This window comes from Oryza brachyantha, chromosome 3 (assembly GCF_000231095.2).
Source record: "Oryza brachyantha chromosome 3, ObraRS2, whole genome shotgun sequence".
In the NCBI taxonomy this organism is placed as follows: domain Eukaryota; kingdom Viridiplantae; phylum Streptophyta; class Magnoliopsida; order Poales; family Poaceae; genus Oryza; species Oryza brachyantha.
Window position 1 is genome coordinate 2,963,307 of NC_023165.2, and position 13,470 is coordinate 2,976,776.

The 13,470-nt window shown below is 39.6% G+C and overlaps 2 protein-coding genes across 2 annotated transcripts; one reads left to right on the forward strand and one right to left on the reverse strand.

Annotated features, from left to right (window-relative positions):
• Positions 1 to 297: 297 nt before the first annotated feature.
• LOC102719747 (protein argonaute 18) lies at positions 298 to 4,381 on the reverse strand. The gene is made up of 8 exons (XM_006649390.3): positions 4,110 to 4,381; positions 2,621 to 2,701; positions 2,452 to 2,540; positions 2,287 to 2,361; positions 2,089 to 2,195; positions 1,781 to 2,011; positions 1,584 to 1,673; positions 298 to 720 (listed from the first exon to the last, which is right to left on the reverse strand). The coding sequence occupies exons 1-8, from the start codon at positions 4,233 to 4,235 to the stop codon at positions 566 to 568; spliced, it is 954 nt and encodes a 317-aa protein (XP_006649453.2). The 5' UTR covers positions 4,236 to 4,381; the 3' UTR covers positions 298 to 565.
• Positions 4,382 to 5,536: 1,155 nt separating this feature from the next.
• Positions 5,537 to 9,082, forward strand: LOC102719094 (probable prolyl 4-hydroxylase 7). The gene is made up of 8 exons (XM_006651007.2): positions 5,537 to 5,573; positions 6,780 to 6,849; positions 6,967 to 7,024; positions 7,132 to 7,239; positions 8,011 to 8,068; positions 8,183 to 8,358; positions 8,453 to 8,513; positions 8,732 to 9,082. The coding sequence occupies exons 1-8, from the start codon at positions 5,537 to 5,539 to the stop codon at positions 9,031 to 9,033; spliced, it is 870 nt and encodes a 289-aa protein (XP_006651070.2). The 3' UTR covers positions 9,034 to 9,082.
• The last annotated feature ends 4,388 nt before the right edge of the window (positions 9,083 to 13,470 follow it).

The following is a 13,470-nucleotide window of genomic DNA, read 5'->3' on the forward strand; positions in this document are numbered from 1 at the left end:
ATTAAAATTTTAGTTTATAATATAAGCATAACTGAAAAAACAAGTGTGCCCCCATCAAAAATCCATCTTTAAGAAATGCTTGAAGAACATGTTGATTATTCCTTTTTAAAGATGAGACCGATTGATTTTGATTGTGAGGTATACCTGCAACAAACTTCATAGATCAACTGATATTTTGTTCTTCCATTCCCTGAACAATATTTAAAATTCGTTTTCTTCCGAGCAAAAAGATTCTGACTGGTGCGCCAGTAGGATAACAGGGAGCTTCGCATCACATGAACGCAGAAGGCGGAAGCAGGAGGAAGATAGATAAAAACTATTCAAAAATGCACTCTTAAATACAGGAAAGACGTCCAAGGTAAAAACTTAACGTTCTTGTCAAAATCCCACAGAATCGAAGCAATGCCACAGATACCATTGGTGATTATAGCTAAAAGCTGGGAAGACTAGTCGATTGTTCACAAAGAAACAGTGCTACGGTTCCGTTCCATGGAGAACGCATCCACAGTTTTCTTCTTCATACAGCACCCAGTGACCGGGCTGGCACATCCAAACCAAAGACGATCTAATAGTTTTGGTTGCCCCGTCCTCGGCCTCCGCCCATTCGTCCACGGCCCCGAGCATAGCCTCTGCCGCCAGGGCTACCTCCACCTCTGCCACCACGTTCATATGATGGACCTGAACGCTCGTATCCTGGACCTGAACGCTCGTATCCTGGACCTGAAACAAACAAAATATTCCACAATTGGTTGTGCTTTATGGTTATGATTTCAGCGCTGCAAGATTACGCTACACCTCCCATTCTTTCATATAAATAAGAAAGATTGGCACTAAAGCGAAGGAAGAGTGGGTCCTTTTCAAAATATAAAATGTCCTTGCAAGATTACAAGAAAAGGCTCAACATATTCTATAACTTTCCACGGTCTTCCATTATTAACCACCTCAAGGTGTTACATGAACCTGTAACTTGTTGCTATTCTAAGTTCACCATGCTTGTTAAAAATTGGAACAAATATTGAAATATATGGGTGGCCAAGAAGGTTGGTTTGGACTTTGGACTTAGGAGACAGCAAGAAATAAATTAAACCGTTCCAAAATATAGACACGTAGTACTGCATGGATCAGTATAAATGTGTTACATGAACTCTGGTTATATCTCCCATAAATTATTCTTGGTATACCACTATGCAAATAATTATAAGACTCCGATTTAAACAAATACTCCTTCCGTGATTTAATAGATGACGTTATTAACTTTTGCCACGTATTTGATCGTCTTAATCAAAAAACTCACATAATTATCGATTATTTTGTTGCGATTCGATTTATTACTAAATGTAATTTAATTATAACTTACATTTTCACATATTTGCACAAAATTTTTGGATAAGGCAAATGGTCAAACTTGAGCCAAAAATTCGACATCATCTATTAAAATATGGAGGGATTATATCTTAATGTGGATCATGAAACAAACAAGCAAGTTCAGAAGAACACTAATATTGTATCCAGAAACTTGACATATGCAAACACCAGCACAACTAGTCATGCATAAATAGTGTTAGTAAGATAGTAATACATACCGCCATACCCCCAGTTGCCTCTTCCTCGGCCTCCTCCTCCACCGCCACCTCCACCTCCTCTGTTCCGGTTGTAGTTCCAGCCACCATTTTCTGAAAACATAAATGGTTACCATGTAAGATTGTAAACAATTCTGTAACAAACCCTTCCAACATTTAAATACCGGACAATGGATAACAGCAGGCATTATAGTACTTACCATATCCTCCATATCCACCTTGGTTATAACCATATCCTCCATAGCCACCTTGGTTGTGACCGTACCCTCCCTGGTTGCCATAACCACCTTGGTGTCCATATCCACCCTGGTGTCCATATCCACCATAACCTCCTTGGTTATCATATCCACCATAACCTCCACCATAGCCTCCCCTACCACCCCAACCCCTTCCTCTCCCTCTGCCTCTACCGCGTCCACGACCATATGAATCTCCAATACAAAAGGAAAAGGTTAGCAATCAAGCTCATGGTGGCACAAAAGACCCTTGCTACTGAAAATATATTCACCTGTTTGAACTTGATTTGGTCTAGATTGGTGCTGCTGTTGTTGATATTGCTGTGTTTGTTGGTATCTTTGCGGCTTAAGTGGTTCTGTATGCAAGGGAGCTTGATACCTTCAAAAGGGCAATAGATTAATGATCCATTCAGAACCATGGCAGTGTGATAATGTGAAATAAATACTAAGAGGCAAGAGCAAATCGTTACCCAGCTGAATTCTTGTTAAGCTCCTTTGGTGACAAGGAAATTGATATCATTGAAACATGACGAGTCATTTCCAATCTGCAATATATAATACAAAATAAATAAAAATGAAGAAAAGGGATATACCAAGAATATATTGTTAAATAAAACTGTTTATAGAGACTTAACGGTACAAGGCCTTCCTCAATGGGTTCCCATACATCAGTAATACTGACTGAACTGATTGATGTATCTTGATGCAACCCAGGGATTCTTTTCTGTATTTGCCAGTTAAGAGATGAGTTGATTGCTCAACATCCAAATATTGGTAACTAAAGCAAGAGAGATAGGAATAGACCTTTATGATCTCAGCAATAGCCACTGTCTTGCTGATAGCCTGTCCCATAGCCTTCAAAACAATCTCTTTCACCCGCTTTTCCTGCTTGAAACAGCTTATAAGATTCGTAGCATGCACACAACCAGAGCACATAAAACAGTGACCATTCGTAGTTATCCAAGTAATAATTGCCATAATATCAAAATGGAGTAATAGTGCAATAAAAATGTTCTCAAAATGAGTTCTATTTTAAATGAAAATGTTGAGCCTGCAAAACCCCCCAACCTGAAAGGTGAAAAAAGACAGGACAGACGTTTATTAAGGTATGCCACCAACAAAAATCAGGCTCATCATGCAGCAGATCCTTGATGATAGCAATAGAGCTAGCATAGACATAATGCATAGGCATAGAGGGATGAGAAGGTGGGACAATCGGTCAACTTGGAGATTTGGAGTTGAACAGGAGGACCCAATTGGGTGAAAGGCAAACACAGCAGGTAGTCAAACAAGCATAACAGCAAATACATTGATTTAAGGCAAAGGTCCAGCAGTGATCCAGCTTGGTACACTTGCAGAGAGAATGAACAGGGAACCGTTTCCTGCTTTGCTCCTTTATTTGAAATCATTTGATAGTCGGGTGCAGGAGCTAAACTAGGAACCATCCGTTTTGTAATGAAAGCCAAACTTTGGCATTAATTCATGATTGGCCAATAATACACTTTGTGCAACAACGAGCTAAAAATTCAATATCAGAACCAGAAGAACAGTCAGCTCATTTAATAGGCATTAAAAGCTATGCTAATTTGCATGCCAAATGACGACACTTGCATATGAAACTCAACTCAAGTCAAGCATGCATAATCGATCTTGTCAGCAACCGATGACATATGGCACATTAATAACAACAATATCTTAAAAATTTTAAGAAAAGGCAAAACAAGAGTCAAGGGTAATCCAATGTGCCTACAGCCGTGCAGAGAAACAGCTTCGGTGCACTCATTGTTATGAGATTACATAGTTGTCAGTCTCAGCCCCTTTACTCACTGTTACACAACAACGCATTGCGCGACATCAATATAGCCCACATATGCTTGTTCCGGTAAGCATTGACATAGTAAAAAAATCTCATCTTTAGTATTTAGTTTATTTTATGAATTTTCCACATCAAGACTAACAGAAACAAAAAATGAAAATGATATACGCACACATCCCTTGTCACCAGCGTGCCAATCAGCAACTAAGCATCACACAATGCAGCAAATCTACACCTCCTACTACTCACATACAAAAACACCTCGCTTCCCCGTATATTCCAAGCCGTAGCGTCTCCCACACAAACGGGCATTCCCCCCTCATCACCCAAACTCTCCCAAATACCGCCCTTTTTTTCTCTCGCACGGTGCAGCGAGATCTAGCCATAAAGCCCGGTACTCGCAAGATGAAGGCGTGCGTTCATCCAACGCCGGAACGAGCGAGCGAGGCGCGGCGGCTGGCCGCTGGCGCCGCGTACCTGGAGGAGGGAGGTGGCGTAGGTGACGTAGTTGCGGATGAGGCCCTGGGTGGTGATGCGGATTTCGTTCTCGCTGATGGCGGCGGCCTCGGGCCGCGGCTTCTCCACCCGCTGGTACCGATCCATGGCTGCTCCCTCCGGCGACCCCCTCCCGGCCCGGCGCGGCTCCTGCGGCGGCGGCGGCGCGGTTGCTGTCGAAGGGGGAGGGTTGGGTTGGGTTGGGTAGGGAAAGGGAGCGGCGGAGCCGTTTGAGTGTGGCGGCCTTAAAACCCTAGAAATAGTGGGGGGTTAGGGTTTAACGGCATCCGCGAGTGGCCGCCGCAACGGATGGACGGGGATCTCTCGGCGCCGTAGCTGCCTCGAGATTCGTACTTTTGTTTTGTTTTTATTTTTTTTTCGCTCGCTTTATTTGGCTTTCGAATATTTAGTTGTGCCCCTATGTTTGGAATAATAATGATTAGTGTTAAATAGAATGTGGCTTTTTTTTGGACACGTTTTGGTGTCCTGTTGGTGCTTCAACTGATACTGCTCATGTTGATTTTCTTCTTCCATCTACAATAATTATGTTTGGAATAATGATGATTAGTGTTAAAAAGCTCGCGGGAATTGTTGTAAACAATAATTCGAGTTTTTTCTTCAAGATTTACTTAATCGAAAAGGCGAAGTGTATGTTTACAATTAAAATAATGCAAGCACGTACGTATGTATTTCTCATGTGCCAACTACAAGAAGTTCAATATGTTGCTTTAACCTCAATATATACACATATATATTCTCACTTATGTTTATGTTTATAACTCAAAATTTAAATGTTTAATCTTAAATTTTGAGTTGTTTGGGGGTTTTCACTCACGTTTATTTTTAGAATTGGTTTTTAGACAGTTAAGAATACGTATATAAAAGTTTTATTTATAAATTGTTTTTTATTTAAAAATATGATGTTTTGCTTTCCGACGAAAAAGGTTAAACAATCACCGCCATATAGTTGAGCTAATACCTATTAGCTCTGTGTAACGTTATAATATGTTTTGTTTTTTAAACATGTAAATACTATCTTATATATGAATGTGAGTAAAACCATTTATTTATGACATGAAATGGAAAAAATATACCAAGCGACAAAAAATGTTTTGATAGCGCAATTATATTGCAATACAAGTCATTAACTTGCATGTGTTGTATCGATATCGCCATTTTATAAGACAAAAGAACAAAAACACAACCGCAAAGGTGAGCCAAGGGGTGACACATCCTAACAAATCATGGTACATGTGTAAATGATTTATTAATAAAAATTAGTTTGAAAATACTTATGCTGTTTATGCGAGTACATATAATTAATGTAGACCAGGTCGTGATATTTATGTTCATAACGATTTGTTTATCTATTTTTATGTGCAACTGACTTAAGATTAACCGTAGTGGCAATGTCTGATACTAGATTTATGGATGTTATACGACAATGTTGGATTAGTCAAGATATTTATAGTCAACATTAGTCAATGGTATGATCCGGGCAGAGAGGAGATGAGTACTATGTGAGAATAAAATTATAGTGAGCTTCATAAGTCTTGTGTAGAGAAATTTTCTTTTCAAACCGAGTAAGGGGTAACTATGATTCTATGAAAAATAGAAATGATTGACATATGGATCCTACGATTCCACGATTATTTTTCTTTTCAAACCGAGTAAGGGGTAACTTACCGATAGATTCACCGTCAATACCTTTTTTCATAGGCATATAAATCTTTTGAGAAAATCCCCGTGGCTGTCATAGGCGTATAAAACTTTTTCATAGGCTTAGCCTCGTTTAGATGGCAAAAATTTTTGGCATAAATGTCACGTCAGATGTTTGATCGGATGTCAGAAAGGGTTTTACGATCCGAATGAAAAAAAATTTCGTGGTCCACCTGAAAACTAATTAATCTGGCATTAGCACTATGCGGGTTACTGTAGCACTTTTGGCTAATTATGAACTAATTAGGTTCAAAATATTCGTCTCACGATTTTCACTCTAACTGAGCAATTGTTTTTATTTTTATCAATATTTAATGCTTCAATTAGATGTCTAAGATTGGATGATATGTTTTTAGGAAAACTTTTTGTGAACTAAACGCCCCCAAACGAGAAAAATATGATTGACTCTCAACGAGTCAAGTCGAATCCCATTAATTTCTTTTCTCAAATGAAAAATTTCAAGCCCATCATTTGCCGTTGTTATCGACCAAATATAAGAACGGCAAAAAACTTAATTAGACAGGTACAATAACAGGCTATAAACTAAATATAAATATATTTTAAAGAAAAAATGAGGTGGGTTACTAATTTATAGCCAGCTGTACATAGGCTATAAGACAAAATATGTGTATAACATGTGGACTATAAAGGTGGATTTATGGCTATACTATTGAACTCTCTTATTTCCATTTGCTCGGTCCCACCACACCCAAGGCCCAGTCTGGTGCTGACCCCACCAAACCCAAGGCCCAAACCGTACTCACTCTCCTACCCGCCGCCGCCATTTCCAAGCTTTCGGAGCTCGCGTTGGGGTCCACACTACCGTACTGGCGTACTCACCGAGGAAGCGGGACCCACATCGCAGAACCCGTCGTCTCCGCCGCCGCATGGGCATGGCTCCTCCGCCTCTCCTCGCCGCCCTGCTCCTCCTCCTCGTCGCCGGCGGCGAGGGAGGCGGGGGACTCGACGCCTCCCGCGCCGTCAGCGTCTCGTGGCGCCCCAGGTAACCGCGCCAAAACCCTCCCCCGCTCCCGCTCCCGCTCCGGGAGCACCGCCGCGTGTTTCTCGGGCCCGCCGCTCAGGGCGCGGTGGTGACGGTGCGGTTTTGTGTGCGTCGCAGGGTGTTCCTGTACGAGGGGTTCCTGTCGGAGGCGGAGTGCGATCACCTCGTCGCGCTGGTGAGTTGCTCGGATGTCAAGCTTCCCGTGCAAATCTGGGAATCTGTCTTGGTTGATCTGAGTGTGGTGTGGCTTCCTCTCTCTGCGTGAAACTGCGAACCGCGAAGGCCAAGCAGGGCACGATGGAGAAGTCGACGGTGGTGGACGGCAAGTCGGGGAAGAACGTGATGAGCGAGGAGAGGACCAGCTCCGGCATGTTCCTCGCCAAGAAGCAGGTGGGAAATCTTCGTCCCGTCGCTTCTCCAGACTCCATAAAAAGCATCCAAATAATTCTCGATTCTCTCTAAATCCAACGATTCATCCGTTACATTCTTGATGGGGATGAATCCCTCATTTCAAGTCTATATTTTTTAAAGCAATTTTAGAGAGGTACAATACTATTTTATTTTTTTTTAATTTTGGTACATCTTGGTATCTTAAAGTGCTATGACTCTATGAGATACTAAATTTTACATTAAAATTTTGTTACCTCTCGTTACCTGGTAAGGACTGTAAAATGGCTCTTTTTTTAAATATGTGAACATGTTAATATTGAAAAAGAGAAAATTTTACCAAGTTTTACTTAAAAAATATGCTATCTCTCATTACATTCTGAGTATCGTAAAATTAGCCATAGAAAACTTCCTCTACTCCAAGCAGGCATAACTTGTCAATGTTCTCTAAATAGTGTATGTCTAATTGTCTACTACTCTATCAATATTAACATAAGATGCCGTTGACTTATTGACACACGTATAATCATACATTTTATTAAAAAGGGTGTAAATATGTGAAAATAGAAGTATAATTAAAATATATTTAGTAATAAATTCGATCATAATAAAATAAATAATAATTACATAAGTTTTTTAATAATATAAATAGTTAAATATGTATCAAAAGTTAATTGCGTCGTTAAAATAAAGATGGATTTTTTCCTGCAATGATTTCCTGGCTTCTCTTAAGATTGCACCTGAACCCTTTAACTTTTTATTTATTATCTAAAGGATGACATTGTTGCAAGAATCGAGGAGAGGATTGCTGTTTGGACCATGCTTCCAGAAGGTATGATGCACTAAAGTCTGTGAGCTGCTTATCTTTGCTTTGCTCCCAATTTTCTGCAAAGTGCGTGATCATCTTCTATAGTTTTTACCCATTTTGTGATCCTTGAACTGTCAGAAAACGGTGAATCCATGCAAATACTACGTTATGAGCAAGGTGAGAAATACGAGCCACACTTTGATTACATTCGTGGACAGCCACGTTCAGCCCGTGAAGGTCATCGGGTTGCCACCGTGCTCATGTACCTATCAAGTGTCAAGATGGGTGGAGAGACCGTCTTCCCCGATTCAGAGGTACTAAGCTACACCTTCTACCCTTGTTCAATCTTGCTACGAAATTTCATTGCAACAAGGAAATAGAGTACTACTGATTCTCTTCTCCCCACAGGCTAGATTGTCACAGCCTAAAGACGAGACATGGTCGGACTGCGCAGAACAGGGCTTCGCAGGTATGGTTGGCACTTGCCAAGGCAGACAAAAGTTATTCTATAGATTACTCCTGTATATCCATTTCTGAACTTGCAGGGAGCATTTCCTGCAGTTTTTATGCAATTTCTTTTACAAACTGCTGATGGCTCTGCTCAGCTCTGCATACATAGACAGTGCTTGGCTAGCTGTGAAATTTTGATTTGCTCACTTGTAGCAATGTTGGGATTTTATTTGGCAGTGAAACCAGTGAAAGGCAGTGCGGTGCTGTTCTTCAGCCTCCACCCCAACGTGACATTGGACGCAGACAGCCTGCACGGAAGCTGCCCTGTCATAGAATGCGAGAAGTGGTCGGCGACGAAATGGATCCATGTGAGATCGTACGACAATCGCCGGGCGTCCGCTGACAAGTGCGACGATGAACATGCTCTCTGCCCCAGCTGGGCTGCCGCGGGAGAGTGTGCCAAGAACCCCGGCTATATGGTCGGCACCAGCGACTCCCCGGGATTCTGCCGGAAGAGTTGCGATGCATGTACATCGTAGTTCCAGACAACTGATCGACTAATCGTAATAAATACATAAAATTTTATAAGCCTAAAGATATTTTGATCAAATTATCATAAAAAATATATTTAAATTGTTCTATCATAAAATTGCGCATTTGAAATGAAGTTATTTACTACTCCTAGGATGTCGGAGTATTGAAGTTTTCATAAGACTACGCATCTCCAAGAGAATGTTAATATTTTGCTATCTATAAACTTGTATTAGGTTTATCTAAAAAATATTGGGTATAAAAATTACGCACTCTTTCAACAAAAATATAAAAATGAATAACTTGTATTAGGAACCCATACTTTTAACTCAAATTTAGAATACAAGTAATTTTAGAAATGTGTAATATTAGGAATGTATTTGGTAACCTGCTGGAGATATATTTTCTAGTCTAATTCTTAAAATTTTGTTTTAGAGGTCAATTTTAGACATCTCTTGAAGATGCTCTTAGTAGAGTTTTAAGTTTTCTTAAGACTACATGTTTAGTAGAGTTTAAATTCCAAGCAGAAATATTACATTGGAATTGTAGTTTTATGATTCGCCGGGCCGTTCTATGATTAAATTAGCAATAACTTATAGTTTTACGATAATTTTATTATTATATCCATACTTTTACGAATTTTACTTCATGCATTTTGTTATTACACCCCAAGCGATTCCATAATTTCATGGTAATTACATAGTACTACATATGTTTCTTCCTAGACATTTGTATTGTTCTTCCAAAATCACTGAGACTGACCAGTTCAAGAGTCAAGACTGGGTCGACCTAACTAGACTTGCACTTCGCTGTTTTCACGGCGGCAACAATGCCGTCGTTGCCGGCGAGTGCTCGGTACTTGTCCCTCCTGGACTCCTGGTGAAGCTGGTGCAGTCGTAGGAGAGCGTGGAGGCGACGAGCCTCTGGACATGGTTGGCCACGTCGTGGCTGGGCCTTCCGCCGCTGCCGCCGCAGGTGAGCTCGGCCGGCGGCTCGTCGAGGAACGTGACGGTGTACTCCGGGAATGGGTTCATGGAGAAGAAGAAGGGGTCCATCCCCTTCCAGCCCCTCGCCGTCGTCGCGTGGAACATGCTCATCCGGCACTCCAGCGCCACCGGCACGATGTCGTCGGTGAGCTCGGCGAAGAGCGCCGAGAACCGCAGCAGGAAGGGCTCCTGGCAGGTGGTCCCCTCGGGGCAGACGAGGAGGTCGCCGCCGTCGAGCAGGGCCCTGATCGCGGCGGCGTCCGTGGCGCGGTCGCGGGTGCGGCTGGCAAATTTGAAGAATGTATCGCTGGGTGGGTAGTCGTCGTCGGTGCGTGCGTCCGTGCGGCATGGCCGGTTCTGTCGCGGTTGGCCGCGAGCGAACAGTACTTTTAACAGACCATCTCCAAAGTTTTTCAAATGTAACAAGATTAATTACAGTTATATTGTGATTGCTACGTAGCTCTATGTATCTTGTGATAATTCTATTTATTATGGTATATTTTATTTTTTACTATATTTATAATAATAGTAATGAATATTAGTGTATATATATCATATATATTGATTTATACATGAATCTAGTAAAAAAATATTGTAATCTAAAGTGGAGTGAGTATATAGGTGAGCACAAAAACTCATAAGACAAAATACCAAAATGCCCTCTATTAAATAATATTGTTTGGAGGGCAGTATTTAGGGGATAATATTTTCCAATTTACCGAGCATGTAAGAAGGAAAGAATAATTTATTTTAAAATAAAAGATTAATGCTAAAAAATAATTTATGTTAGGACAAATGACCGAGCGAGCATTAAGTAAACCATGAATTCGATGCGCCGAGACGACAAGCAAGATATGTTCCCGTAGCGACGGTAACGGGGGATATGCAACATGTGTAATGTGTTTGCGAAGGGACTTGAGCCACGTTCGTGGATGGTAAGTTAAAAGGAAAAATGTAATAATAGATTAGTACATAATTAATTAATTATTAATTATTTAAAAAATATAAAATATATTAATATGATTTTTTAAAACAATTTTTTTTATCGTTTAACCGTTAAAAAAACATACGCGTGAAAAACGATTCAGTTGGATCGGGCCTCCGTTTGGTAGAGGCTTCAGTTGGATCGTGCCACGGAGATACAGAAAGCCCATTTTGCCTGGACTAGAAATGATTGATGCCGTTAATTTTTTGTCCTAAAATGTCTGACGCTATTGATTTTTTATAAATGTTTGACTATCCGTATTATTTAATTTTTTTCAACTATGTAAAGCTATATATATACATAAAAGTATATTTAACAATAAATGAAATGATATAAAGATAATTAATAATTATGTAAATTTTTTAATAAAACGAATAGTCATACGTGCATAAAAAATCAAAACGGAGGGAGTACTAACTTATAGGGATGAACAATTGAGCCATGAATTTTCAGTTCTTTTGTCCTAGATATTTTCAGCCTCTCACTAGCAATTTCTAAGATTTAAATACTATATTAAAATATATGTATTTCTGATACCGTTCAGTACCACTCCTTCCATCAACCTCTTCACGTTTAATTTTTTTCTTCATTCTATCCTCACCACCCCTCCCAACCTCAGACACCATATTTTGTTCTTATCAGCATAAAATCTTTAATAAACAACCTATAAATACTTACATTATAAGACAAAGTTAGTAATTACATATTTTCTCCCTACTATGGAGTTATATGGGATTTCTTACGAACACGAATAAGTCAAATGCAAAGCTTCTTGCATATCTCGGGCCTCCGATTTTTAGGTAGATGACACGTTAATTTTTAAAGATATGTTTAACCATTTGGCTCGTTAAAAAAAGATATTTTATGCCATCGAAAGCTCATGAGTTTTGTTTCGTACCATTGATAGATCTCGATGCACTTTAACACCATCTAAAACTACCACATTACTTATATTATATTTATGCCTAATTTTTATGTTCTCGCATTAAGCAGGGCACGAATGCCCTTGGTCCTTGGTCTCCCACACCATTTATTTATATAGGAACGGTCTCTTCGGAGCCTTACACTGTTCTGGCTATAGTCATCACGTTGTAGATGGTGGCATAAATATTGAGATCAAGATTCTCCATGCCAAGAGCCATGGTGGCCTTGAGCGGGCGGTGCTTCTCCTGCATGTGCCTTGCCTCTCCTCCACGATCCGTCCGTTGTTCCTCGTTTGCATCATACTCCTCGTGCTCCTTGCAAATGCACCCAACAACGATACTCCCCTGGTCACCGGCTGTTGCTCATAGGCTAGTCTCCCGTAGATGAGAAAAATCAGGCCTAGAAACTACACGTGTTAGAATTGAAAGGGTAGGAAAGTCATCCTTTTGCCTTCTAGCCAAATAAGAGCACCCCTAACTACTCATCTAAATTTGATCATTCATATCTTCATTTGGATGATCATCTAAAATAGTTTCATCCTTCGTATCTTTTTTACTCCAGCACATCATTGATATATGACATTCTTCATATCTCTTTGGAGGATGGAGAGAGCATCCAATATAAAGTTTCTCTCTCCTAATATGGATGACGTCAAAAATAGAGGATGTGATGGATGTTCTGCTGGAGTCCAATTTTTATCTTTTATACTCTATTTTCGAATAGAAGATGAGATGGATGAGTGTTGGGATGCTCTAAGTGAAAGGAAAAAAAGTACCAGAAGTGGGCGGTTTAGGGTATAAAAAGATAACAAAGGAATATTTGGATTGTATTAAAGTGCAGTAAGACCTTTTATGGTATAAACTAAAACTTGATAACTTTCAATGGCGCGAAACCAATTCCCCCTTTAAAATGCTACGTGAGTACATTTATTTTGCCATGTTACATTAAAAAAATTATTTATTTTGTTATGTTTTGGTTCATTAAATGTATTTTAAACATGACTTACATATTTACGTAAAAATTATGAAACAAGACAAATAGTCAAAAAAGTATATTCAAAAGTTAATAGCTCCATTGGTCAAAATATGAGGGAGCGTATGATTATACAATATTTATTTTTGTTGATGTATAATTTATATTTTAATATATAAGAACATTGATTTTTTTATGGGTTAACTTGAGGCTCAACAAATATACAAGTAGTAGAGGATTAAAAAAGACCACACTTCTGTGTTGGAAATGATACATATTCTTATGCGTCCCGTTAGTGTTGACATGTTATTATTTACAGTTTCGCTTGTAGCTAAGAAAGACAACACATTCGTAGCAATCAAAATAAGTTTTCACAACCATCAGTATTCTATAATTTTATGTTTTACGTCCTTTCATATATTTTAATAATATAAAGATACAATAAATATGTGAACAGATACGTGATGAATTAATTAAAAGATGCTATATCTAAATTTACTAAACATAAATAAATCACATAGGGGCCGCTCTATATAAGCACAGTCTCCCTCGTGTGTTTGCCTCGTGTAGCCCAAATG